The sequence below is a fragment of the Coffea arabica genome, chromosome 1c (genome assembly GCF_036785885.1).
Source record: "Coffea arabica cultivar ET-39 chromosome 1c, Coffea Arabica ET-39 HiFi, whole genome shotgun sequence".
Lineage (NCBI taxonomy): Eukaryota > Viridiplantae > Streptophyta > Magnoliopsida > Gentianales > Rubiaceae > Coffea > Coffea arabica.
The window spans coordinates 45,830,622-45,858,326 of NC_092310.1; the positions used below are offsets into that span (position 1 = coordinate 45,830,622).

The 27,705-nt window shown below is 33.0% G+C and overlaps 1 protein-coding gene and 2 long non-coding RNA genes across 5 annotated transcripts; 2 read left to right on the top strand and 1 right to left on the bottom strand.

Moving 5' to 3' along the window:
• Positions 1 to 8,229: 8,229 nt before the first annotated feature.
• LOC140030365 (uncharacterized) lies at positions 8,230 to 11,450 on the top strand. Its single transcript, XR_011834329.1, has 3 exons — positions 8,230 to 8,500; positions 10,050 to 10,105; positions 11,209 to 11,450. It is a non-coding gene; the product is annotated as an uncharacterized lncRNA (long non-coding RNA).
• A 184-nt stretch (positions 11,451 to 11,634) lies between these two features.
• Positions 11,635 to 14,756, bottom strand: LOC140030264 (uncharacterized). The gene is made up of 2 exons (XR_011834228.1): positions 14,144 to 14,756; positions 11,635 to 11,810 (listed from the first exon to the last, which is right to left on the bottom strand). It is a non-coding gene; the product is annotated as an uncharacterized lncRNA (long non-coding RNA).
• Positions 14,757 to 22,374: 7,618 nt separating this feature from the next.
• Positions 22,375 to 27,705, top strand: LOC113724554 (F-box protein AUF2-like). Of its 3 annotated transcripts, none has more exons than XM_072073390.1 (4): positions 22,431 to 22,514; positions 23,737 to 23,819; positions 26,205 to 26,285; positions 26,433 to 27,705. In XM_072073390.1, exon 4 carries the CDS (start codon positions 26,437 to 26,439, stop codon positions 27,493 to 27,495), a length of 1,059 nt encoding a protein of 352 aa, XP_071929491.1. In that variant the 5' UTR covers positions 22,431 to 22,514; positions 23,737 to 23,819; positions 26,205 to 26,285; positions 26,433 to 26,436; the 3' UTR covers positions 27,496 to 27,705. The 3 variants fall into 3 exon arrangements, with proteins under 3 accessions (XP_027103246.2, XP_071929491.1, XP_027103249.2); XM_027247448.2 differs by having other exon boundaries at positions 22,482 to 22,514; positions 26,170 to 26,285; XM_027247445.2 differs by lacking the exon at positions 26,205 to 26,285 and having other exon boundaries at positions 22,375 to 22,514.

Consider the following 27,705-nt stretch of genomic DNA (forward strand, 5'->3'; position numbering starts at 1 on the left):
TAAAATATAAATTACACATTTAATCTTAAAAACAAACCATAAATAAACAACTGACTATTAAATTAAATAAATATAAAGCAACATACTATCTAGAACTTAAAATAACTGCAAATATTATAAAATTATTATTAATAAAAATTTTAAATAAACTAACCTTATCACCGACAATATCGTTTCTTTAAAAAATTTCTTTCCGATCCACCGCTTAAATAGTAATATTGCTTTTCTCGATTCAAGTCGTCTTAATCCACCAGCTACCATCGAAAAGCTAAAAGAAATATGAAGAAGATGAAGAAGAAGATGAGGACTACACTAGAAAGAGAAAAGTTGAGTTTTCTCAAGTGAGTATATAGGGAAGAGAGAAAAGTTGAATTTGTCCGTGAAAATGAGGCATGAGTCGTTATTGTAGCCAATATAACAAATAATTGGAGTAGTACTACTTCGACTACAAATTATTTTTTTGACTAAATCATGACCTTTGATTTGTAGATCTAAAAATTTTGTGATGGATCGGTGGTGGAAAAACTAATGCCGAAAATCCAAAGTGTGTTGTTAGTTTAAAAAAAAATTTAGTGCATGGCCGTTAGTGTTTTTCTATAAAGAAATAATAAGAGTGGCAATGACAACCATTGGTTACCGTAAGTTAGGTGGGATGGACGGTTGCAAACTATTGTCACAATCGAGATTTGCGATTTTACTTTAAAAAAATTGCTTTTTCAGTTTAAAAAAAATTAATTTTGGCCGCAATCAAAAATTGCTTTTTCACTTAAAAAAAATTATTTTGGCCGCAATCTGAATCCATTGATCACAATGTGACCAACGGTGTGTGATTGCCCTGGAAAAAATTGATGAAAAAAAAAGCTGACGCCGCAAATGAAGTTAGGAAAAAAATTAAAAAAAAAACTGAATGCCGCTAAGAAATTAGAAAGAAGACTGATGAAATTTGTACATATTAGCTGTAGCTGTCATGTTCGTCCTGTCATGACCATGTCGGTGTTAGCAGAGCATGAGTGGCGAAAGTTTAGGAGAAAAAAAAAAGGGAGAAATTATAGAAAACTAAAGCAACCAAAAATAAATACAAATTAATTGTAATTTTATTGGTAGCCTCGTACCTGAAATGCGACGACCCTAAAATCAGAACAAACTGTCAAAGCCTACCACTTTTATGATATTTTTTTATTTTAGCAATATTCTTAGAAATTCACCACAAATACATCTCAAAATTGTCTTGACTGTCATTTGGGGTTACTCTGTGGAGTAAATTTAGTTTTGGAAGATGGGGAGCGATTTGAATGCATTATGGGTTTAAAAAGATATTCTGAAACCTTATTTAAGGGAGAGGGGAAATAGGAGGACTTGAAGAACTATCAGTTTGCATCTATAAGATAAACAAGTTATACATCAGCCACAATTAGTCGGGCTTCAAACAATGTGATCAAAGTTATAATCAAGCGATTACTAAAAAAATTTGGTTACAATAAACCTAATTTAATTTTTGACTAAAAATTGGAAAGAATAGTGTGAATGGTTTAGATTGATCAAGTATAACATTTGAAACCTAAACCATCCAAATATTCTCATGTTTATCAAATACAAAAAATAAGCCACAATTTTCCAATAATCTAATTAAATTCTAAAATATTTAGCAATCCTATTATGAATGTAACTTGAATTTGTAAACTTGAGTTGTAAAATTGTAGAATCGTGAGATGGACCAAAATCTTAATACATGTGTTTGAAATGCATAATGCAATCAATCATTACAAGTGTTTAAAAAGCAGTGAAGGTGGCTTCAACAAATGGAATTGATAGTAAGAAAATTCTTATTAAAAAGAGCCATCAACCTATAAAAAACCTAAAAGTACCTCCAAGTTTTGAGAGTAGGTGAATTAGAATAGGAAACAACATAGACAACATAAACAACATAACTTTCAAAGTCTTGATTAACAAAAATTCAAAGTCTTGATTGTGACAGACAATTTCCACTTTCCAATCATTAGCAATGTTGTTTAGTCGAAAAGTGTCTTCTTTTGCTAACCTTATATCTAAGTGTAACTCAACACATGTTACGGATTTGTTTTCCCTTGGTGTTCATGTAAGAAGGCATAGCCTTTTGGACATTTTTAACTTTTTGAATACCATGACAAAACTTCATGCAACTAATCTGTGATCACTACACCACTGCTCCACTGCTCTTATAATTGAATATTGTAATACCAATTAAGGATCCGTAGGTCAATATTAAACATGGAACTCTAACTCCTTTCTAAGTTCTTTACTAGTTTGCCATTTGAGCTATTCTTGATTTCTTCTCTAAGGCAATTTCTTTCGACCAAATCTTTCAATTTGGAAACATGACAAGTAAATCCTTGTATGGGCATTGAAGAGGACCACAACTTCAAGGCTCGACCAAATAGAAAACAAAAGCATTAAGAAACTTCTTGGGGTTAGTAGGGAAAGAAAAACCTCGGCATTCCTTTCTTTCTCATAATTGAATATTGTTATCAGATCAACATTTCATTTCAACTCGCAATTTTAACCTCTTGGAGGTAGACACACTCTTGCAATTTTAAGTTTAGCATCCAAAATTTATGTGATTTGAAGCATCATGTCATAGAATCTTCCTATTCAAAATATAATTCCTCACCTAGTTTGACAGTCCTTTCTTTATAGTTCAAAGGCACAACAAACGTATTATTACCTTTTCATTAATAATTTCTATCTTAGTTGCCAACATGATACCAAACATGAATTCCATGAAATCATTGAAGTTTAAGCAAAGTTTGTTCTCAAATTCAAAAAAGGAAAACATTCAATTAATTTCTGATTGCTGAAACTCTTCAAACAATTGGCCTTATGCTTTCTTCATCATTCTTTAGTTACGGGATTTTCTTACTCATTGTTGTAATGTCTTAGACAAAGCCAAAAACTCCCGACATGTTTGCATCTTTCACAATCCACCGAGTGAGTTTTGTTGATGTTGTTTTGTTTCTCAACTTCCAAATTTTAGAATGATTGGATTATTAATAGAAAAATTTGTAGCATCATAGGAAATGCAAAAAAAAAAAAAAATTAAGGGGATTAGAGGGACATAGAGAAAGAGGAAAAAAAAATAGATTAGCCAAATGAGGGAGAAGGAGAAAAAGAGACATTGGATAGAAGGGCTAGAGGAAAGAGTTAGGAAAAAATTGGTTATTTGATATATATATGTGTGTGTGTAATGTTATTGTACTTCAACTCATTTCACTCTAATGTTTCACATACAACCTCTCACAATCAAAAAAGCATTTTCTATCTTTGACCTGATTATAATTCCTCTTCTTTACTAAAGATAAAAAATTAAATTTATCCAATAACAAAAACACAATCTTTGTTTTTACAAACCAATTCCGGCTACAAAAAAAATTCATCCGTAGAATTGAGGTACTATGCAACCCATTTTTTAATCCTTGAAGCTGAAGTGGCATCCTCCTTCCCCTAAGAGAAGAAAAAAAGAATCACAGTTGCTAGTAAAGTATAAGAATTGGATTTGCTCATGAATTACTAGCAATTTATGTTTTTCCTCACTATTGTTTTCATTTTTCTACTTAGGGAGTCAAGCTCTTTTCACATGATGATAGAATAATGGAAAAACAAACGAGTAAAAGTATTATGTTTCAAAGTTCAATCATTTTCACCTACAACTCTAAACTAAAGATGCATCATTATGATAATCATAGGTTAATTAGTCTAGTTTTTTAAGAAGAAGATTTTATATTTTGGATTTATTGGTCTAGTGGCAGTATGAATCAAGAGCATTGAAATAGTTTGACTTTTGTTTGAATAATTTATAGCATGATTATATTATCACATTAAAGGCATCTTATTATCCTTAGTGAAATACATTTCTATAACTTGGCAAACTCCATAAACATATATATAGATACATGGATGGCAACCCTAACAGTTATTCCATGAGTACAAATCCCTTATAATAAAGCTCTAATTAGCCAAAGTAAGAAATTACAAAAAGCTTCAGAAAAAGATCCATTACACTGCCTTAGTTGAGAAAGATTTTGAAATAAGGTGTAAATCGTATTTCAGATGCATTAGGAAAACTAGCATTTGAGAACAAACCCATTAGTTCATTTACCTCTAAGAAGGGGTGAGAAACAAACACAAATAAAGTAATAACTTTTATTCCTCCACCTAATGGTGAATTGTCCACCCTTAATAGAACTTACCTTAAACTATGTTGACAGTAGTTAAGGAATCAGACTCAATAAATAGCCTTTAATAACAACAACCACCAAGCTTTGGCTCAATAGTCACCAAAAAAGGATTAAATCCCTCTTTGGACTATATGTCCAGGGGTTAGAAACCCACTTGATTTGAAAAAAAAAATCCAAAGAAGATACCAGAGCATCTCTTTGGTCTAGTTGGGTCCATAAACTTGCTAGTCCTTTATACAGTTTTTTTAAACTCCTCCTCTTTGTAGCATAGGATAGATTAGATTATACAAATATTATCGTTGCAGCAAAAAAAAAAAAAAGCCTTTAATAACCACTAGAGAGACATAACTGAACAACCTCTATTCCCAACACTCAGCTATGCTCAGCTAGGATGGACATAAGCCACGTGATAGTGAGGTCCTTGTTCAACTCTCTAACCCTTCAATTTTCGTTTATAATGATTAAGAGTTTCCATTCAACCAATAAAAAAAACTTAGTAGTTTGATAGCTTATCTTCTCAAAGTAACATATGGTAATGTGTTTGCCAAAATATACATGCTAATGAAAAAATATATTATTATTTTTTAGTATTTATTTATTTTATTTTATTTTTTGTTTATATATCATAATTTCTATTCTTTGACTAACTTTGCAATTAGTTAGATCTTGACACTTATATGGCTAAAATGTAACAAAAACAAAAGTTGATATTGATTCACTTTAATCAAGTTATTCATGCAGCTACACAAATGGTAAAGCAAACAGTCGTGGTAGTGATAGCGAAAAATATCGTATTAAAAAGAATCTTTTCGTGAGTTCTTGCTATACCTGTATTAAAATCAAACTAATGATTCTGTATAATTGCATGTAAATTTGTAAGGATTAGTCTTAGACATTTCATCCAAATTAAACAATATAAGTTAAAACTAAATAACTCATTTGTTAAATGAAAGTTTCTAATCCAATGCCTTTACTTTTAGCAACTACTACTACAGGACACAGGAATCAAATTTCTATTACCGATCATGTAAATGGAAACCTTTCTAGGATTCCAACAATCTTATCCCACCCAGCTCAAGGTGTTCAATATAATGTCACCTAGGGTTCAATCATTGGTAACTAGGGTCAAATTAGGCTGCAAAATTAGGCTATAGATTAATTGCTAACAAAATATTTCTTTAGGTTGGCCAAGCCCGATCTGATCTATTCAGGTCCTTGACAACTTTTAACTATATAGTTTAGGGATACCAAAAAGAAAGAAAATGCTGAATCCTACTTTAAATCTCAAGTCTAGTTAAATTACTTGCGAGCTTTGAAGCACTACTTCTTGATTGAAGACTAAAGCTAAAAAGGTATTTTCATTTTTATAAACTTTACAAAGAGAGATTAAAGACTTTAGAAATACATATCAACAATACATAACCAACCCTTTCAAATTAGTTTGAACCGAAAGAAGAAGCATGTTCATATAGATAAGAATTCGCGAGTTGGAAAGCTAAATAAACTACAGTCTCTGTAGTTGGCTCTTTGCCAAACTCTTTCATGGTATCTGCCTTTAAAACGAAATGAATCTAATCAAAGAAGCTAGCATGAAGTCTTTCCAAACCCTACTTCTGACACCTTAAAGATAGACAAATGTGACAATACCTAAAGTTCTCTTTCCAATTTTGTAGCAAGATCAATGTCCCAAAGCATCTTTAGTTACAAGAACTTCATCTAAGACTCCCATATAAAGCATTTCATTGATTAATCACACACTAAATTCCACATGTGATAAGGGGAGTTGAGGAGGATAGAATAGAATAATCAGCTACTCATTACTCACTATTGTAAAAAAATCAGAGTGGGCATTCTTGGTCTCTACGTATCCATGTATCATTACTTGAAGCAGTACTTTTATAAATTGTCCTTTGTACAATATTTCTTGTTAGAAAATTTTCAACCACAACTATAGAAAATGACTTTGACGTGAAGATTCACTTTTCTTAAGAAAATTTGCCCCCACTATTCTACTATTGGGTTTTCGGCAATTCCTTCCAAAATAACAAAACCAACTAGAATTTCCACACAGTAGACTGAAGAAATTCTCCGAAGAACAGTTCAGAAAATTATTGTCTTGATAAGAAGTAAAAGAATAGTAAATCTAGAAGTAAAAAGAATATATCTTCTAATATTTTGAACATCCTTATTTATAAGGTTCAAACATACCAAAAAAAATGTCATGTCTTTTGGAAACATACTTATTCCTGAATAGGAACCTTTTAAATGAATGGACGCTTAATGGGCACTTAGGAGTTGTATCATTAGACACAACCCCTAAATGAAACCGTTTAGTTAAGATGAAATATTAAAACAAAATTAATTGAAATTAATTTCGGTTCTTAAGACCCAAGTGCCAATCTTTGATCATTAAATGTGTATTCTAATTCAATAATCAACATGACAAATATATGTGCAATTTTAAAGTTTCCTTCCAAAATTTCCTACCATTCAAATTTATTTGAATAGGTGTGAAATTGACTATAGATCTCTTCCATTCTTCACACACTTTCAATGTGAGATTTATCACTAATTATTTCCTACAATTCCCCACTTAGTTAGTGATGAATCAAAATCAAAACATTTTAAGATTTATGCATATAATAGGTGTATTTTGGTTTAAACCTATTATTAGTATAATTATTTCAAAACCTCATTGAAATTGATGGTAATTATAATTTTAAACCACAATTCCTTTGTAACAAGATCAAAAAAATCATACACATAAATCTTATTTATATCTCGTAAAGCGTTCACTGTGAGTTTTAGCACTGTATTATGGCCTTGTGCTCCCTCCTGATTCATGAACTCTTACAAAAGCTTTAGCCCAAACTTTTGATAGAAGTGGCACCACCTCTTGAGTTCAAATAGGTAAAGCTACCCTGGGGTCTTGTAATTAGACTACCTTATTCTTATACCAAACATGTTTACTTCATTAAGAATAATTTATTCAACCTCCTTATTTCATAAGTATTTTTAATTACTAGTACTTGCTAACAGTCAAACAATAACTTGTTATTACCTATTAAACCTTTAGAATTATTTGGTAATAAGAAAGGTTAGGTTACCATTACCATTGACAATTTTAGAATGGTATTAGACCCATAGCACTTGTAATGCTTTTGATCATTTCTCTTGAGAGTCCTTTAGTTAAACGATCAGCAAGATTATTACCAGATTTTATGTAGACAACTGTTATAATTCCAATAGAAATTAATTGTCTTACATACTCATGTTTTAAAGCAATATGTCTAGATTTACCATTATAAATTTTGCTAAATGCTCTAAACATAGTTGCTTCACTATCGCATTGCAAAGGAATGGTTGGCATTGGTTGTGGCCACAATTCTAAATCTAGTAATAAATTTCTTAGCCATTCTGCTTCTTTGCGTGCTACTATTAGTGCAGCAAATTCTGATTCTATAGTCAAATGAGTAATACACGTCAGGTTCCTAAAAGCCCATAGATAGCTCCTTTGTCTATTTTTAAAAATCCAACTAGACGTTGATTTATTATTATTTACACTAGTTATCCAACTAGCATCGTAATAACCTTCAAGTACCGAAGGAAACTTGTTATAATACAATCCAAAAGACTGTCTTTTTAAGATAACCTAGTACTCATCCAATTGCTTTCCAATGGTCAGTACTAGCATTATGAGTAAATCTAGAAAATCTACAAATAGTGAATACAATATCAGGTCTAGTACAGTGTGTGAGAATCCGAAAATTATTGTTATCTTTTATTTTATTTCTTTGAATATATTTTCTTTACTTTCCTTTATTGCCTTAATTTTCTAGATATTTTTATAAGTGAGTTAAGTTTTTTAATTATTTTCATTGTATAAGTTAGTGTATGTTAAGTTTGTAACACATTATAGAAGTGGGACCCACTAGTGAGAGACTAGCCAGTAGAGACAAGGAAAAACCAAGAAGATAAGCTTTGCACCTAAGCGTGATATTTGTCGATCACCTAAGCAAATTTTGACCAAAATTAGTCTTGGTCTTTATCTTGGAAAATTGACTAAATTCCTCTCATTTCTTCCTCCCTCTTGGCCGACCTTCATATCTAGGAAAAGAGACAAGAAAACTCCATTTTTACACCTTGAGTTCTTGGTTGAATCTTTGAAGTTTCACTCAAAGTTGCAAACTACTCCATAAAAAGTGACCACAAGGAAGGATTAAGGGCTTTGGTGGAGAGGTTTGGAGAGAGAAGAAGCTTTTGGCTGCACTTGTTCATAAGGTTTTAAGGTAACCATATCAAGAAAACCACCACTTCTTTTATTACTTGCACATGAGTGGATTTAAAGTTGATCTTGGTAGATTTCATGGAAAATTTCATGGTTAGTGTAGTGAATCAAAATTTCCAGCTTTAGTTGAGGAATTTCAGTTTTAATATACTAAGATCAGGTTTTCAATGAATTATTAGCCTTTCCATGTGATTTTTCCAGCTTTTATATGTGTTATTAGCTTCCTTATAGAAATTCCAGCTTGTAGAGGGGGAATTGCAGCATAGGATTTGTGTTTTTCAACCTTGGCATGATGTTATATATGAGCTGGATAATTGTCTATTTTGGAAGGTTTTATGGTTTGAAATAAGTAGCTTTTATAGCCTATAATTTGTCGTCTTGATTTGGATGGATTTGCCATGAGGTTGTGTGTTGAATTTGGAGGAAAGTTGAGGACAAAACAAGGGTGATGCTGTCCGAATTTTGGGACAGTTTGCTACCTTTACTTATGGGATGTTTTCATGATAAACTCGCTTAAGATACTTGGTAAACCTATAAGCTTTACTTATATGTTGAATTTTGGTTGAAACAGAAGGGTTTTCATTGGTTTTTTTTTTTTTTTCCAAATTGCTGGCTGAGATTGTGCTTGTTGGCCGAGTGATAGTGCAGCCTGTTACCCTGTTGTTTTCCCGACCTTTTCATAATTGGTTTTGGCCAAAACTTGTTCCAAACATTCGTTAGGACTTTGGTATGTGAATTTGAGTGAAAACCACGAAAGTTGGAAGGTGAAAAACCTAAGGATTTTGCTTGTTTCATGGCTGCGAAATTTCTGGTTGGAATGGCAGATTTGTATTTTACTGCCTTTTAGCCTCAAAGTCTTTAGTTTTGGAAGTCTTTTGGACATAATCTTGCTGACTTTACTTGCTAAAACCTTAAACAACAATTGTATGTTGAATTGGAGTGGAAAGTGAAAGGGTTTAAGAGGTGAACTACCTTGTTTTCTTCATTGTTTTGTTGCTCGAAATTTCTGTAGGGAGCTCTGCATAGCTTTGGGAAATTGGTTATAACTTTGTGTAGAAAAGTCAAAATTGAGTTCTATTTATTGCGTTTGAAACTAGATTCAGAGTACTTTCTACTGTGAAAATTTTAGAATTTTTCTGAATTCTTATAAATATATGTGATTTTCCAAATTTTACTGAATTTTCACAATTGCTCTGTCTTTCTACTGGATGAAGCAGCAAATTGAGGTTGGAATTTGACTAACTTGTGGATAGAATCTTAAAAATGTGTCTTCTGGGAAATTATAATCCTTTGAATCTATTTTCCAATAGTATAAAGTTTATAAATTTTGGACTTAAGAAGATTGAGATATGATTTTTCAAATAGCATCGCGCAATTCTTCAAAAGTTGTTCTTGCTTTCATTTCCAACTTCAAGTTGGAGTTGTAGAACCATTTTGTACTTGGTTTTATGATTGGAATTGAGATAACTTGGCTAGTTGGAAGTGTTTTCCTTTGAATATAGTAGCTTGGAGTAGTGGAACTCATGGCACTTTACATACTTGATTTTTAGACTTGAAGGTGAGACCGGAAGTGCTCGTGAGGCAAACACTTAAGTTGGTTGCCATGGTGAGTGTTCCAACTGCATGTTTCGTGCTCATTGTTGCATGTACTAGCAATTTGATTTACAAATAACCTGTATCTGGACTTGAAATGCTTGAAAACATGGTATGTTGAGCTTACTTGTGACTTGATCCTGTCTAGGCAAGTGTGCTCTTATGTACACTCAATCTCTGTGAACTTGAATTACATGATCTTGCATGTGAATTTGCATGTATACGTGTGTGCAAATGTAGGCCGACTGTATTTCTCTTACAGCGGTTATACATACATGATTTGTAGGCCGGTTGTATTTTTCTTACAACGGTTGAACTAGGCCCTTGGACCCTTATCCGAAACGTCGTATAAGTGAAAACTTGGATTACTCATGCGTATGCGTGAATGTAGGTCGGTAACGGCTGAATTGAGCTCTTGTTTGACCTCTTGCTTTAGACCAGCTTCAGAGCGGTCTGGTAAGTTGGGTAACCTTGGGCAAAGGACAAGTTCTTAACCTGTTTACTCCTGACTGGAATTCATGATTTGAACTCTGATATTTCTTAATACGGAACATTAAATGACAACTAACGTCTCCAATTATTAACTGCGTGAGCGTTGGATAATAACCAACGACTCCACTCGTGAATACCTGAATACTTGGGGCTATAAGTCAGATCTTGAATACCTGAATATCTAGGGCTATAAGCCTAATCCCATGGCTAGTTGATCAAATTGAGCCGGTAAGAGGTTGGTCGAGGAGATTGACAAACCATAGGTACTTTTGGTGTTCGGGCCCGGTAAGGGGATATCGGTTGACGGAGATTGACGTTTAGTGGTGATCTACGGATATTATAATTTCTTGGTTGACGGAGAGTCAATGGACCCCGCACAAGCAGCTGTGGAACCTGTTCCTGAGAGCAGCCTATATTTTTTTTTGATATAAATGCATTCTTTAACGTATATTAATGCATGATCTACCTGGTTACTTGATTACTAAGCCATATGTCACGGTCTGCTTGAGTATGACTTGTTTTTCGATATCCTGTGAATAGTATCATGTATGCAAGTTTACTTGCCTGTTTTCTTGGAATCTCACTGGATTTTTAGCTCATTTTATGAATTTTTTTTCCTTACAGGGATAAGGACATGAGAGATTGAATTGGGAAAGGCCTAGATTTCATCAAAGTTTGTTAGTTGCTCATGCGAGTACTCCATAGATGTCTAGCTCGCTTGTTTGGTTTGATTTTTGTAAATTTGACTCCTTGGCTATATTTATAGACTGTGTGGGCTTTGCAGGTCCATGAGCGTATACATTGAAGGTTGTAATTGATGCGAAACTTTATTATTGAGGTTATTTATAAATTTCATGATACGTGACTGAGTTTTGGCGAAAGTTGGGCAGGCGGTCCACCAAATCCTTGGGTACGCCCTAGGAGGTGTGACGGTCCCACTTCCGTCTAGGGTGTACTCTAAAAGTTAGTGGATCGTCTGCCTAACTCTTGCCAGGACTCATTAATTTCACATTAATTTCAGAGATAACGGTTTGATAACTCTCATTAATCTTACATTAATTTCAGAGATAACAATTTGATAAACCAAAACCAACAGTTCAAATCTTTTACAATACCAAGTTCAAAACAAAAACTTCAACCGTAATAAGATACCAAAGGATTCACAAACACAAAAGTCGTTATGCTAACTCCTTAAGATCCCTCGTTCATTCCCCGACCACCAACTCCTGTAAGGAAAACAAACTAAATGGTTGAGCTAAAATTCAGTGAGATGTGCCGAGCAAGTAACAATTAATAAACACTTAAATCATTACAATTCAGCAAATAGTGCACATTTCACTGTACAATCACTTTCAAAAGGATACGGTACTAATACGGACTCTAGAGGTGGCTCCCGTTCGTTCCAGACGTAGCACTTAGTTCCGTTCAGTATTTCAGTGTCATTTCAATATCATAGCACACTCATTTCAGTGTTATTGTACATTTATTTCAATATCACTGCACACTCCGCCAATTCATCTCCTTATGTCCTCCAAAACAATAAACAATCCCCAACATTCAGTAATCAGTTCAATAATCTTCCAACTTCAAGGTAATACTCGAGTAAACTGAAACAATTACCAAAGTTTCCGTCCTATCCGACCAAACCCTTTGCTGGTTCGAATAGGCCGTTAAACAGAGAGTTTTGAGGCCCAGTTCAGTCGATGCGGTAAAGTACACATACGACTTACATTCATGCACACTTACAGTAACATTTGATCAATTATCAACTTTCAAACTCAACTAAGCCGAGTGCGATAAAGTACACCCCCGACTTAGAAGGTGAGGGACAATTGAGATATACTTTACAATGAATCACTTAACAATATTTTATAATAAGCACATTTATCACATAATTTCACTTAAGTAAACATAAACAGTTAACACCAAAATTTGGAAATACTCACCAAATATGCAAATAAATTACTTTCGAGCCTCGGGTTTGTTTCCTGGCTCACAGCTACTTCCTAACACAAGTTTATAATTCTAAAGTAAGTAGACAATTTGTAAAGGTTTGCTTATCATTTATTATCCTATTATTTGAACTATTAAAATCAAGTTTGACTTTAAGATACAATTCATATATTATCACTTATCATTTGTTACTTTATGATTTAAACTACTAAGTCAAGTTGAGCTTAAAAACAAGATATAACAAATCCAACACCTATCTCACACTTCACCTCAAAACTTATCAACTTTATAAATTTTAAACCAAAGAAATATACATATATTCCAAGTTTAAAGTCTTGTAAGATGTTTAGACTAAGATTAAATCATTTTCTATCCAATATTCAAGGATTAAGGCAAATGAACTCTTCATTTGTTCCATTTAAGCTAAACCAAATTCTAAATTGTTTGTAGTTTGGGTTTTGTTCCACTACACCAGCCCCCCAAGTTTTTACTTCTGTAAAATGTTCATGAAGACAAGGTTAAGAGGTTATAAGCTATTTTATGTATATAATTACTATAAGTTATCTTAGAATTTCCGAAAATATCATGGAAGACTTAACTCATCACTGTTTCGCCCAGCAAGTAAAATTTCCAGCAATATCATTCCAAAATGTTCAACAAAGGTCCACTGTTTACTTGCTTAAAACACTAATCTCTTAGTATACATTCTGTCCAACACAAACCAAGGCAAATAACACTTAATTCTAGCAAATGGATCAGCCAAGAAATCATATATATACTAATCTGCCATCAGCTAAGTGTAACAGTCATCAATTGGCAATTCAACATACAGCTACTTCCTTAATTTCTTCTATGTTAACTCCAACTTAACATGCAAAACATGACTATCAAGCTACAAAGTAGCCTTAAACAGAGCATATAAAAGTTCACAACTAAAATTCCAAGGAAGATCGATTAAAAGTTCATTTCTGTATCTCGGCCTTCCTAATAGGTTCCATCAGCTTTTAATCAAGAATTTTCCCATTAGTCTCTTCATTATGCACTCAAATCTAACAAGCATGATAAGATGAAAATGTTATACAATGAATTAAACCTCAATGTAGAAGTTTAGAACCAGAATCCAATAGAAGAAACCTGCAATGATTCCTAATTCTTTCTCTCAGCTGCAACCATTAATTTCCAGCAGTAGCAGTAGCCTATCATTTGATGTTTCTGCATAATCCCTCTTCAATTTTATGTTCCAATTAAGTGTGCAGGGGATATCTATTCAGCTATTGATTATTCTTAACAGAACATGAACGTTTATGACCACGATTCAAGAGGCTAAACAGTTTTAAAACTCATTTCTGCTCCTAGTTACGAATCTGAGGCATAACTGCATGCAACAGATTTCTCATACTCCCGCTTCCTTTGTTATCTTTTCCATTTCTACACTACAATCTCTATTGATACCTCTCGGTTCCTACCAGTTCAATCAAATATTCATTTCACCCTCAAAACAGAATTTTCTCCTGCCAAAGCTCATTCTCCTTTGCTAGAACTTAACTTACAGCTTAACATATGCTCAGTTCTACTCAGTACATAAGCATTATTCACAAAAACTTACCTCTGGCCTTAAGTGTTAGGAATTGCAGGCGGAATCAGTTTCTCTTCCCAACTTTTGTTCCCTCGAGTGTTAGCTCCAGCCTCCCTTACTTTCCTTGCGATATTTCCTCTTGTCCCTGGGTTAATTGGTGAGGAAACCAACCAAGCTCCCACTTTCACTTCCTCAGTTTCGCTCTCTTTTCTCACTCTCTCTATTTTCTCTCGATGCTAGCTTGGTAAGGAGAGGTGTTACAGATTTTGTCTTGCTCTCTGCCACCACCCAAGTTTTGTAGTTGGTTTCTTTTTTTTCTCCACTCGGTCATCGCTTGGATTTGGCTAACCATTGGCAACTACTTTCTCCTCTTATATTCACTTAGTTCCCTGCTTAGAAGACTTAAGGATCAAAAGGAAAACAATTCATTCGGTGGTCAATGTTCCAGTCGGTGCTACCAACTAAGCAGCGCACTCAGGCCACCGCTCAAATTTCTTGAAGATTGTTTTACTTCCATTCGGTTCCAAATTCTCCAATTGTTTCTTTTTTTTCCTCCCTCGGCTCCTATTGTAAAAATTGCTGATAGTTTATTTTGTTTGACTGCATGGTTACTTACTTAGGTTCCAAGATTGGTTTGGTCTTTTAATTTTAGTTCATTTGTTTGCCATGAGTCCGAAATTTTATTGTCTCACATATTGACTCAAAATTTCATTTGTTCTAATTTGTATGTAGCTTGAAAAATTTTGCTTATATCGATCTAGTAGATTTTCACACATTTGGCTTTAAGGAAAATTAATTAATCATGTAAATTAATCAACTAAATAATATATTCAAATGGCTCAAATTACAATATGCATATCATATGTTTATTTGATTCATATAATTTTTTTTACACCATTCTAGGATATTTCTAAATTCTCAATTTTTATATAAACTCAATTAAACATTTAATTTAACCATTTATTCGTTATAATATTTCTAATATCGAAGTAATTAAAATAAAAGAAATTCATAGCATACATATAATTTTTCTCGAGTTCTCACAAAAGGAGGTGGGGCTGTCATACAATGCATAACATACATCAAGCTACCAATTGCACTAGTATAATCTAAGCCCTGGAGTTGTTGGAATAGCAACACTTTTATCCCTTCCCCCACTAAAAGGATAACAGTATATTCTGTGACACCAAAATTGTTTATTTTTCTTAATTCATGTTTGATTTGACATATAATAGATGAAAACTTGATTTAACAAATTCAAATTTTCATAACTAAATTTCACTCAAAATTTTCCATGTAAAGGGTTGAATTACATCTCCTTGCACAAAATAATATCAAAAACTAACTTATAGTTTGTTTTAAAAAAAAATAATTCTTGATTATGGATTTATTCTAATAAACACAATTTTGGTGACATGGGAACTGAAACTCAATATTAAGTGGTGACCCTATTAAATCAATCTTGATTTAGAATCGCACTCTACACGTTACATTTAAATTCTATCTCCCTCTTTTTTAATAACCACTTTCTGGGAGTTAAAATTTCTTTCTTGGGGCATGATGTTCTTTTTCATCTTGAGCCATAGTGTTCAATTGTTCTCTTTTATGACACATGTAACAAAAAAAATTGAATTTTGTTTCATGCCTTGAAAGGTAATCCGGTCCTTAGTTACATGTTTTTGACAAAATTTAAATATTTAAATGTTGACTAATCCAACTATTTAAGAGAGCGCAAAATGTGTACTATTTGGCTTAGGGGATAAAATGTTAATTCTAATTACCAAGTGCGTCTTAACTCTAAAATCTCATCATTAGGAAAATTTTTGCATTGACATAGATTTAATGTGTTTGTGAGTTCTTAATCATTGTGAGATTTCAACAATATGAGGAGCTAGCATAGATGACAAAAGAAACACATCAATTTCTTGAGCTAAATTACAGGCATAATATGTAAATGTGTAACTGATTTAAAAATGTTGACATGAACTATAAGGTCAAATGAAATAGAAGCATTTCAATAAGGATTGATGTAAAGGTCAGGCGCTATAAGATATGATGAAATGAGAGCTATATTATGACAAATAAGCCTCTCACCCTAAGTTTCAGAAAATTTAGGTGTCGTCTTTTACCAACAGAGCTGCTTCCATCTATAGTCCAAATAAAATCAAACCTAGGCCTTTGCTGAGGAAAGATAGCACACCACTAGTATATAATATGTCATGCCTTTTCCAGTGGACCAACTATATTACTAACACCACAAATTGGAGCCATGAAGCAAAAACATAAAAGCATCGGCAAATATGGAAAGTCAGGAAGCGTCTGGAAAATTTGTGCTAATTAGTCTAGATTAGCGTTAGTGTAGTAAAGTAGTGTATAAAGTTTAGAGTAATATATAGTTATTGTAGTAAAGTTAGTTTAGAAAAATAGAATTTTACTTCAGTTAAGTTCATAAATTTAACAGCTGGTAGTAATAGTTTTACTGCATTATTCATTGCGAAGCGTACTTAATACGGGTTAACCATTGAATGCTTGTAAATTGTAATTTGTAGATCAGTTTGAATTACTCGTATCTCAATTAAGCATTTAGACTTGAGACAAAAGGTTAAAAAACCCAATCCATGCATTATACAAGACCAATCTTCAGCATAAAGCTTCCTCCTATTTTTAGTAGTAGGACCTAGATTTTTTCTAATCAAAATAATGAATTTTAGTTGTAGAGCCAAGGAGAATTTTGTCTAATAATTAAGGTTGAAACTTCAAAAATTAAAAATTTGGATTCTAATTTTACTACATCCTCTCCACTTTTTAAATCCCATCCTTCCCCTACTAAAAAAGAAATTTAAAAAAATTAGTTGTAGAATATATTATATTTTTGTTCCCTGTAAACATTTGGAATGCTTCTTAATTTAGCCATTACCCAAGATTTTGGTTACTTTCACCAAGTTTAGATCGTCCCTATTTTTATCGTATTCTCTTCTTCCTTAAGCTAATCTTACCCAATAGAGGTATAATTAGAAGTTTTGATTCTAATCTCCCTCTGTCTATATATACTATATATAATGGAAGAGATTCTTTTGGTGTAAACAATTTTTTTCATTTAATGTTATAACAAAAACATCCTCTAAAGTTAGTTTTCAAACTACTCGAATTCCCTATTTTTCTCTACCAACTACCCCCATCCTCTCTTTTCCTTGCAATGATTTTAAATATAATAACTTCCTAAATTAAAAAATTAGTAGTTTTAAAAAAAATACATGTTCTACATACAATAACTTATTGTAAAAAATATAATTAATTCCATATTATTAGAATAAGCCACTCGTAGAATGTGCCAAAAGCAGTAGTATAAAGTAAAGCCAATTGACTTTAATTGTGGTCAATAAAATTTTACTTCACCTGTGTGACACATACAAGACATAGGCAATGGTCTATCTAAATTTATTTTTAGTGGGGCACATGTAATAGTAGTTTGTTTTTAATCATCTAAAAAATAGCCCATAATCTGCAATTTTTTCCTTTGAAACCTTGGATCGACTAGTAGTTTATCTAAGTTAAAATTCAATGATTGTTTGATAAATAATTACTAAAGCACGGAATTTACACAAATTAGAAATTTGACATTTGAATTGCTAAAAATTTCATCAAATTCATAGATGGACACAATACTCCCTTTAGGATCACATTTTCGGAATTCACTATAAAAAAGCTCCAATGCATTATACCAAAATTACTTCTCATTTTTGAAACCAGAATTGCAAGCTAAAAAACTCCAGGTTGATCTCTCCATCTACATAGACCTTAGCAGAGATATTTGATGTAAAAAAGATGACAAAAATAATGAGAACAAGTTACAATCTCCATTATTTTTTTTAAACAATCGGCAACACCTATACTATATATACTACAGCAGAGGTAAAAAAGCCTATCTAGACTAAAGGAATGCCCTGGCACACCCTTTGAATTTTATGAACTAGGTCCAAAGTTTGAACATACAACTAGAACGGATTTTAAATCCTTACTGGCCAACTTACTTTAAACAGATTCATTGGTTACAGTGTTCATTGAAGTATTTCAAAATTAGGGAAAATAGTTCAAAATGTCTCTTACATTTTATAAAATAACTTTTTTTCATCATTTACTTTTAAAAGTGTAATTTTATATCTTTTACAAATTTACATTGATCAAATTTGTTCTATATCTAGGTTTTTTACTAGTTTTTCGTCGGAATCCACCACATACCTTGCACGTAATTATTTTTGAAGGGTAAAATTGTCAAATCACATTTCACATAATCTGATACATAGTCCTTCACATTTCACAAAATAAAAATCTTTATCTCACATTGATCATGTGTATGAATAGTTTTTTCTTGTTTTTGAAAACTCATATATATATATATATATATATATATATATATATATATATCTATTTGATTTGTCTTAAATAGTTCAAATAGCATGCAATATATCAGTATTTGATTTCACCTAAATAAATCAATTGTAGTTGTAAGTGAAATCAAATAGAAATATATTACATGTTATTCCTACTATTCAGGTGAAACCAAATATATACATATACATATACACATACACGAGGGTTTATGTATAAATATATATATACACACCAAATAGAAATATATACACACACACACATACATAAAAGGGATTAAAAAAATTATTTGTACATATGATCAATGAGAGATGAAAAAATTCATTTCGTGAAATATGAGGGATGCAAAAATTATTTTGTCAAATGTGAAAGACTATGGATTGAATTATATGAAATTTGATTTAACAATTTTGTCCCTAAAAAATGATCACGTGCAAGGCATGTGGTGGATTTTAGCAAAAAACTAGTGAAAAACCTAGGTAGGGACCAAATTTGATTAATGTGAATTTATAAGGGATGTAAAATTATATTTTTAAAAGTGAAAGATGAAAAAAGTCATTTTAAAAAATGTGAAGGATGTTTTAAACAATTTTCGCTCAAAATTATACACATTTTTATGCAAAATACGTACCATCAAAAAAATCAAACAAAAGTTTGTGGGTTCTAACACTCTGAAACAAAGCAAAGAAATGTCTATGCTTGAGTGCTAGCAAAAACAATTGAAGCAAAAACCTTACAACATATTACTTTTACATCAAAAGCACAAATTATAACAAAGTAATACACATCTTTAGAACAAACAAAATCCAATTATAAAAAACAGACCATAATTATTTAGGCTCCGTTTGCATTCCTCATTTTTTTGAAAAACAAGTTTTTCATATATAGTGCTATAGTAATATACAAACAAAAATAACTCCAAAATATCGCATCCATACAATATATCAAAAATAACTCCAAATACACAAAAAATAAAATAAAATCTATACTATTTTCTTCTTCCATCTATCACCACCACCATCCCCGCTACCATCCCCTCCATTTTCCTCTTTCCTCCCTCTCCCTTTTCCTACTCCCCTTCCCTGCCCCACCCACCTCTCCCCTTCCCCCATAAATCTGGCCTCGACCAAAGCCTATAATCTAGCCACGGCCAGATCGTGACCAGAAAGACCACGATCTAGCCGCGATGTCATGACCAAAGGCCTTGATCTGGCCTTGATCGGATTCGAGGGGGAAGGGGAGGGGAAGGAGAAGGAAGAAAGAGAGAGAGGAAGAGGGAGGGGGTGGTGGTGGTGAAGGGTGGTGGTCGTAATTTTTGAAAAATATCACAAAAATTTTTAAACTTTAAAAGTACCTCATAATATATTCCAAAAACACCTCTAAAAAATCACAAAAAATATTTATATTAAAAAGTTTTTATACATTGTTACAATAAAACATTTCAAAAATATCCCTAAAAATATCTAATCCAAATGGAGCAATTACTCAATTATTATTCTACCTCAAATAATAAGATTAGGTCACTTTAGGTACGTACTATTATAGCAAAAAAAAAAAAAAAAAAAGAAGAGAGAAACCTTGGCTCCAAATTTTTAATAGAACTTTTTAAGAATTTAGTATATACACTAAATTTGTATACCAAAACGGAAATTAATAAATACATATTTATGTGTTTATGTGAGGGAAGCTGTTTTGGTTTTCCTTTCCTTCAAGTTAATATTCTATGACGGGTAGGGTTTTAGTCCATATCTAAGATGGATTGTATTGTTATAGATTTGTCTACAAATCAGCTGGTTGGAATTGCTAGAAAAATAAGGTTTGCATTTCATTTTGGCCCTCAAAAGTAGTTTTGACCGATTGAACTTCTATGAACGTAAAGAAATGTTTCAATCTAGCCCCCCTATTGGAACAAGAAAACAATTGTTCTTTTTTTTTTTTAATCCTATTATATTACAAGGAGAGGTCTTGGAGAAGGGGATAGTGGAGAAAAGGGAAGACACCTGTTACTACTGTTTTTGTGGTATGTCTGGCAGAATTGATGTTGCTACTTCTTGTTCAAACCCCAAGCAACACCCCAAGGAAGGAACTCAAGTTCCCAATGGTGGCCGCTAGGCCGAGGCCCAGTGGTTAAAAAAAATTGTTTCAACCTTTCGAACAAGAAAACTTATTTCAATTTGGCTCCAATCCCTATTTCCTTTAAGTATTTTTTTTAATTTCCTTTATGTACTAATTAATATTTAAACAATACAGCTATGACACTTTGACATGTGCAGCTGAATATATTAGTGTTCTATTTTGATAGATGTTAACTAAAGTTCTGATGTTTTGTGGAGATTAGATTGTTTTGTTTAGATGGAACTTCTATGGTGGAGACTAGGATGTTTTATTTAAATGGAATTTCTATGGTGGATAATAACCGTTAAAAATCAACTATTAAAAATGTATGAACTCAAATGTTTCTCAAGTTTTATCAAGTCATGTACTAACTAGTAAGAACTTCCATATGTAAGAAAAATAAATGCATGTTATATTAACAACCAAGAAAACAAATCAAAGCAATAAACAATACCTAGCATCATCTAAATCACCCAAAAGTTTCTTCAAGATTTTGAAGCCCACCGAATACACCATTGTTTGTTTATACTTGTGTTGTCTTTCGGGTTTCATGTGCACGATTCCTAGTAGCCTAAGTTCCTAAAACGAATGTAAAATTGATGTTCCTTGAATAAGAACTTTCTAAATTCTGTGGAGCAAAAAAATTGAAGGCTAAGCAATACACAACTGAAAAGAAAATTTGGCTCAACTGGCCGTATTTATAGGAATGGTGATTTGAAATGGAGCTAGACCTTTATAACTTGAAGCATCTGTCCGCATTTTTATAGGAATGGTGACTTCAAACGGAGTTGAGCCTTTATAACTAGAAACATATTTTGTGTATAGTTGAATTACGGATCAATCTATTCAATATTTGAATCAAACTTGGCTCGGTAAAAACTCGTTTGAATTTGGTTCACCGGCTAATCAAACTAAAGTTGAATAGCAATTTGTACTTGATAAATTTCAAGTTTGGCTCGAGTCCGATGCGATTAGCATATAAGTAAAATTTACCTATAAAAAGTTTAAGCTACTTGAACTTAAATTAAATTCAACTTAATAAAAGCTCGTTCCAACTCGACTCGAGAAATAAACAAATCAAACTTGAACGAAATTTCAAACTCATCAAAATAATTAAACCAGTTTGAACGCTAGAGAGTTCGCTTGTTTAGGTTTATTTACACCCTTGATTTTAAGCATGAAATTCCAGCTCTTGGAGGGAAATCACTTTTACTGACTACATTATTTGTCTTTATACCCAAAACATTTTGTTAGTTTAAAAGGTTTCTGCCACTTTATTCCTTTTAATCCAAACTAGATGGGGTTATAAATAGGTTTCAAAAGCACATAAAGGTTTGAAATTGATATCTATCATAAGACCTAATAGTAGGAACATTAGTCAAGTGCTTAGACTTTAGAGTCTTCTTTTGGACTAAAACAAAAGTGATTTTGTAAAATAATATTAGGAATAAAATAAAACACTAAGATCTTAAATCAAGCTCCCACATATCACATTAAAATTATGTATATATTATCCATAAAATAATATTAGGAATTATATTAGAAACCAATTTCTCAAGCATATTAAACTAATTTAGGATGGAAAAGTTCCACCTCAAATTTCAAACTCGTATAGGATTTAAGCTTTAAATTCAAGGTTGACTTTAAAAATATAAAACGAAAGTTAGATTCGTTTAAAGGGACTAAAATGACTTGAAGCCAAACTACAGGGGCCGTTTGCAATATTTGCCCACGATGACGACATAGCGAAATGGGCGTCTCTCTCTTCCCAATTTCCCCACATCCCATGTATGCTGTTATTGCTGTCTGTAGTGGTCCGGCTTCCCATTCCCAACAAATTAAGCTCCAGAGCCCTAAATCAAGATTCTCACCAGCTCTCAAAGCCATGAAATCTTAGGCATGTTTCTTTTATCTCATTAATTTGTATCATAAATTAATGATTCTTATTGATTTTAGTTCTTAATTCTTGTCTTGAATTGCCTAAGATGGTAAATATTAGAAACATGCTTACCCTCATCTTCAATCTTAGCAAATTTTACTCTTTTAGCTTACTTTCTGTGTGAATTTCATGTTTTAAGTGATTATTTTGATTCTTTTGTTCTGAGTTTAGACTAGGATTAACAACAACAGAGTAAATAAGGAAAATGAATTTTGGGTTTATTTCTACCCCAATTTTCTGGGGTGTCCTTGCTGTTGTTTCTATGTTTTTATTTGACGTTTGGGTGAAATTTTTAATCTGCTTTGAGGAATTGGAACTATCCCATGCTTTGTTTTGGCATGAACGCTAAGACTTATTGATTTTCTTGCTATTAAGGAGAAAATAGCTATCATGATTTTTGAGTAAACTACATTTCACTTTTCCGTGATGGTAAAAGTTTCAATGCTTAAATTTTGCATGCACAGAATATTAGGAATTTTGCTAGTGATGTTTGTGGAGTTAGCTGTTTTTTTTTTTTTTTTCCTTTTTTTTATGTTTGTTTGTTATTTTGGATCTGGTCACCTATTCATGTGTCAATGTAACATAGATTCAAATGCACGTTATGCATACTTGGCTTTAAGCTGAAAGCTTACAACATGTAGGATCTGTATGGTCGTTTAATGCTTTTAATGCTTTTGGTTATCTGTATAAGTAATTAAAATCTATGATTATATGTCTACCTAGACTCGTACATCTAAAGTAGAAAGATGAATTCCAAGGTTGATGGGATTCTTAAATGTGATGATGCAATATACTGGATAGCAAACAGTAATCAGTCACATTAGTTGCAATTCTTTTTGAGACAGTTTCAGAAAGAGAATAATATTATACCAAAATGAGTTGGGGAACTCGACATTAAATTGGATCAAGCGCAAAAAATTTCCATTTAGAAACCTTTAGCAGGTCATTAATAACCATTTCTAGAAAAATATTGATAAATGTAAATTGCGTGAATGGCAAATTTATATTTACTGCAACAAAAAATGATCGTACACATTTGTATGTGTGTGCAATAGTTCATAACCTTGAAAAAAGAAAAGAAGGAAAGCATGCATGAAAGCCAAGAACTATGGTGCACAACTACTTTTCGTATTGCTAATGTCCATGCTGTATTTAGAATTGACATGCAAAGGTAGTGCAGGTTGTGTCTGTCTGTGAAAAGTGAGTTACAAGTGAAGATGGAGCTACTTGGTTGCAGTTGATGTGGAGAAGACACACAGAGAGGTACTAGGGTTAAGTTTTTGTCTGTCATTTGATGAGTTGTGGACAAGTATCCTTTTTGCCTGTGTCGTGCCTTTGGCAACTATGTGTTGTGTGCACTTATGTTTTTCCCATGGTGCTTACCATATGATTAAACCCCATTTCGACTTTTGTATCTTATTTAGATTCATTTAGGTTTAATTTGCTTTTGTCTACCAATGTTTCTGCCCAAGCTGCAGTGAGAAATTCTTTTCATTGATAAAGGCTAACATAGTGCAAACTCTCCAAAGGTCCTCAAGCGGATATCATTTATTGATTTCAAGATCTTGAATTTTAAGGTGTGGCAGATTAACAGTAAAAACAAACTTTCACCTTATCCATCCTCATCCTAAGACCTTCCTTCCTCTTCCTCCTTTTTATTCCCTTTCTCTATTCCCCATCCATTCCTTTCTCTTTCTCTTCCACTTTCTGCCCCTCATATCTATCAAAGATACATGCCTGCACAGATGAAGTAAATAAGCATAGCCGCTTGCACAGTTTCAGACATAGGAGCTTACAATCAACAGGGACATGGGTGTGCAGTCACACACCCATAGAAAACTCAATCACTTATAGACACCATTACACATAAATAGAACACGGGATCCCTTATAGAGACACCAAACACTCAAAGCATACAAATAGGTGACTGAATTTGGAAGATACGGTATGATAGAAAGGTGGTTACGAGAATAGGAAGGTTGGGGGTGAGGATAATTAGAAATTGTCGACGCTCCAGCCTTACTTTTCCTTTTTTTTTTTTTTTTTTTTTGTGTGGAGCCAGTGGAGTAGATCTTTTACTACAAAGCAGAAAGTGCTTCACTGCTTTTTTTTTCTTTGCAATGGATGTGATTAATACATTTAACAAATTAACTCCATTTGAATCTTCTGCCATAGGTTGTAGTTAATTTCAAAAGTCTGAGGTACTGGTGGTATTTTGGCAGAAAAAGAATGCTGGGGAATGCTAATATAATTAAGTCTTTGCTATTTGGTTTTATGATGTCATCAAATGGATGAGAAGGAACTGTTTCCACCCACATGAGAAGCTAAAGGAATAACATCTGAACACAACTTCTTTGATAGTTTAAAAGTTTGATTTTCTTTTAGTTTTTGAGGTCAATGTTTCCAGGACCTGTGTAAATGTAGGTTTGAAAGATGCAATAATCAAACTAGTGTTCTCTAAGTGATAATTTGAGTTTTCCCTGACACTTCAAGGATGCTTGCTCTTGGAAAATTGTGAAAGAAATGAACTGTATTGATAGGAAATGGCAAAAACAATAAAATATGTAGAGCAGGGTACAAGACCAATTTAGAAAAATGTTCATTCTTCGTTGAATTCTATTTACCATTATGGTTGTCCTTATTAAATTTTCGACTTGTTGTCAGAGGCATTGTTTTCTTTTTATGTACTCACCAAAAAGTTTGAGAAAGAAAGAAGTACCATGTTAGGTAATTATTTTGTGTGGACTTTATTTAAGATATAACTTCCTTAGTTTTTTATAAATTATTTTTCCTTAAACAGTAACTGTTTATGAAAACTAATTTTTCGAAGATGTGCTTTGCTGTTTGCTTTCAGAACTTAACACTAAAAGGCAACCCAATCTTCTCTGCTGGCAATCATAAACTCCAGTTTCCATTTTGTGCTACGTGGCATTGATATTCTTTTGACTAATCACCTCTGGATCTACGTGTTTTAGTTCTTTGCATGCAAATGATAATGTAGTGATTTCCTTGTGAAATTGTGATTGTTGATTGTGTAACAGTGCTATCATGAGAATTCTTTGTGTTCTGTTACATCACTTAGTTGGAGAGTGTGATGCGGCACCCCCTTGAAGACCAGAAGGAATAGCCTTTTAGGATCTTTAGGAACCTAAGACCAATGATCTTTAGGATCTTTACAAGTCAAAGGAAAGTGTTTCACACCATAGGAAGCTCAAAAATGATTTGACTGAGTTGTAAAAGAATGTTAAAATCTAATCAAAAGTTGTATGGTAGGCTGATTATCATGCAAGTGATTTCTTGTGAGTGTCCTGAAAACTTAATGCTTTTCATTTGTGTGACTTTGTGTTTGGTTCCATTTGGGGATGAAGTGAAATTTTTGGATGATCAAGATGTAATTAATGAAGACAAAATGAAATAATTTGTTTGTCATGTATGAAAATTAGAACATGACATGATTCTTCGCCTAGCATTTAGAGGAATGAGGATTTCTCCTTTCTGGTTGCTCCTTTTTCCTTCCTTATATTCAAGCTTGTTTATGTACGTATACTACAAGCTGCCTTGTGTGTATATACTTTTATGATGACATCAAGTATATGGACCTACCATGTTTTAGAGTTGAGTTCTCTCTAGCTCATAACCTTTCTTTAGAAGTCAAAAGACAATTGAATTGCTGGAACAAAGAAAAGAAGAAGACACAACCTGATGTCTGAAAAGGAGGAGATTCTTTTGGTAATTTAATGTGCTTTAGTTTTCTTTTTTTTCTGATATGCACATTGATTGAAGCCTTGACACCTTGGAAGGCAAAACATAGAGTCAACGCATATTGCTCCTCTATGGCAGTACTATTGTTCATTACAGATGAGAATTTGGTTGCAGAAAAATGAAAAGGAAAGATAGATGCTGTGACAAGGTTGTGCCAACACCAAAGAGAAATAGGAAATCCAAGTCCGAAGTAAAAGTGGATGAGTTTCAGCGCCTCCCAGATGAGCTGCTTCTCTCCATCTTCACCAAGATGCCAGATTTCAAATATGTTTGTCAATGCTCATTAGTCTGCAAGCGCTTTGCATCTGTGATCACCCTTGTGCACAATGTTACGGTGACTTTTATTAGCAAAGAATGTGAGGTATCTGAAGATCTCGCACACATCCAGAATGCTTTTGATAAGAAAATGTCCCCTCAAAACCAAATAACTCCAAAAATGGACATAACATGCTTGCGCCAGACACTGAAGTTTATCAATTGCCTCAGGAAATTTAAAGAACTAAAATCTGTCCACATCAAGTTCTCATATGTGGAAACATCATCATCCACGCCGCTTGAGTGGAAGACAAAGTTCGGACCTGAACTGGAATATGTCGTGGCTCTTTTACCTACTTCAATTGAGAAGAAATCCAAGCAGGAGCTTAGTCAAGATCAAGAAGTTGGAGATGTTACATGGAGTCTTACCGAAAGTGAGTTGGAGCATAGTCTATACAGGGCATATGGCTGTTGCCAAGAGACTGTTGTAAGACAAACTATTCTATATATGTTAGTTGAGCATCACTCAATGCTTCGTAGTGTGACAATAACAGACTCTGAGAAACAGGGGCGGTTGTGCATACAAGATGAACAGCTTCTTGACTTAAAAAATAGCTTTAGAAATAAAGACTTGGAGCAGATATTTGAAGAAGTCAAGATACCTCATATATTTAAGGTTGGCTATGTGCCTGTTGTACGTTTGCCTGCATTAGGATACCTCTTGAAGGGTGTTATTCTTTTGATTTTCAAGCCTAAAGAAGAGCCCTCTGCAGGTGATGAAGATGTTGATGACAACAGTGCTTTATTGGCTTGGCAATATGATGATGAAGAGGTGTTTAGGGAAACTGTAAGAGAAATGTTAGTGAACCACAAAGAAAGGATGCACCTGGTTCCAAGAGCTGCTGAGGATGCTGTAGCATGAAATCTCGCTGTAACCGTGAACTAGGGATCCCCTCATTCTGTTTTACTATTGTTTTACTTCATAGGGAAAGAGAAAATATGCACCTCTTACTTGTAGTACACCCTTATTATTCTTGACCAAGTTGGATAATATTTAAAGATTGTTGTAATTCTATTTTTGATGTCAGTATAGCATCTGATAAGTTTATACAAGTTCTACAATTTGTTGCAA

Bases quoted from the DNA above. Each gene is read 5' to 3' on its own strand.
- LOC113724554 (XM_027247445.2), top strand. From the start codon at position 23,797: ATGTGGAGAAGACACACAGAGAG. The intron at 23,820-26,432 runs GTACTAGGGTTA...ATTTGGTTGCAG, and splicing joins TGGAGAAGACACACAGAGAG to AAAAATGAAAAGGAAAGATA.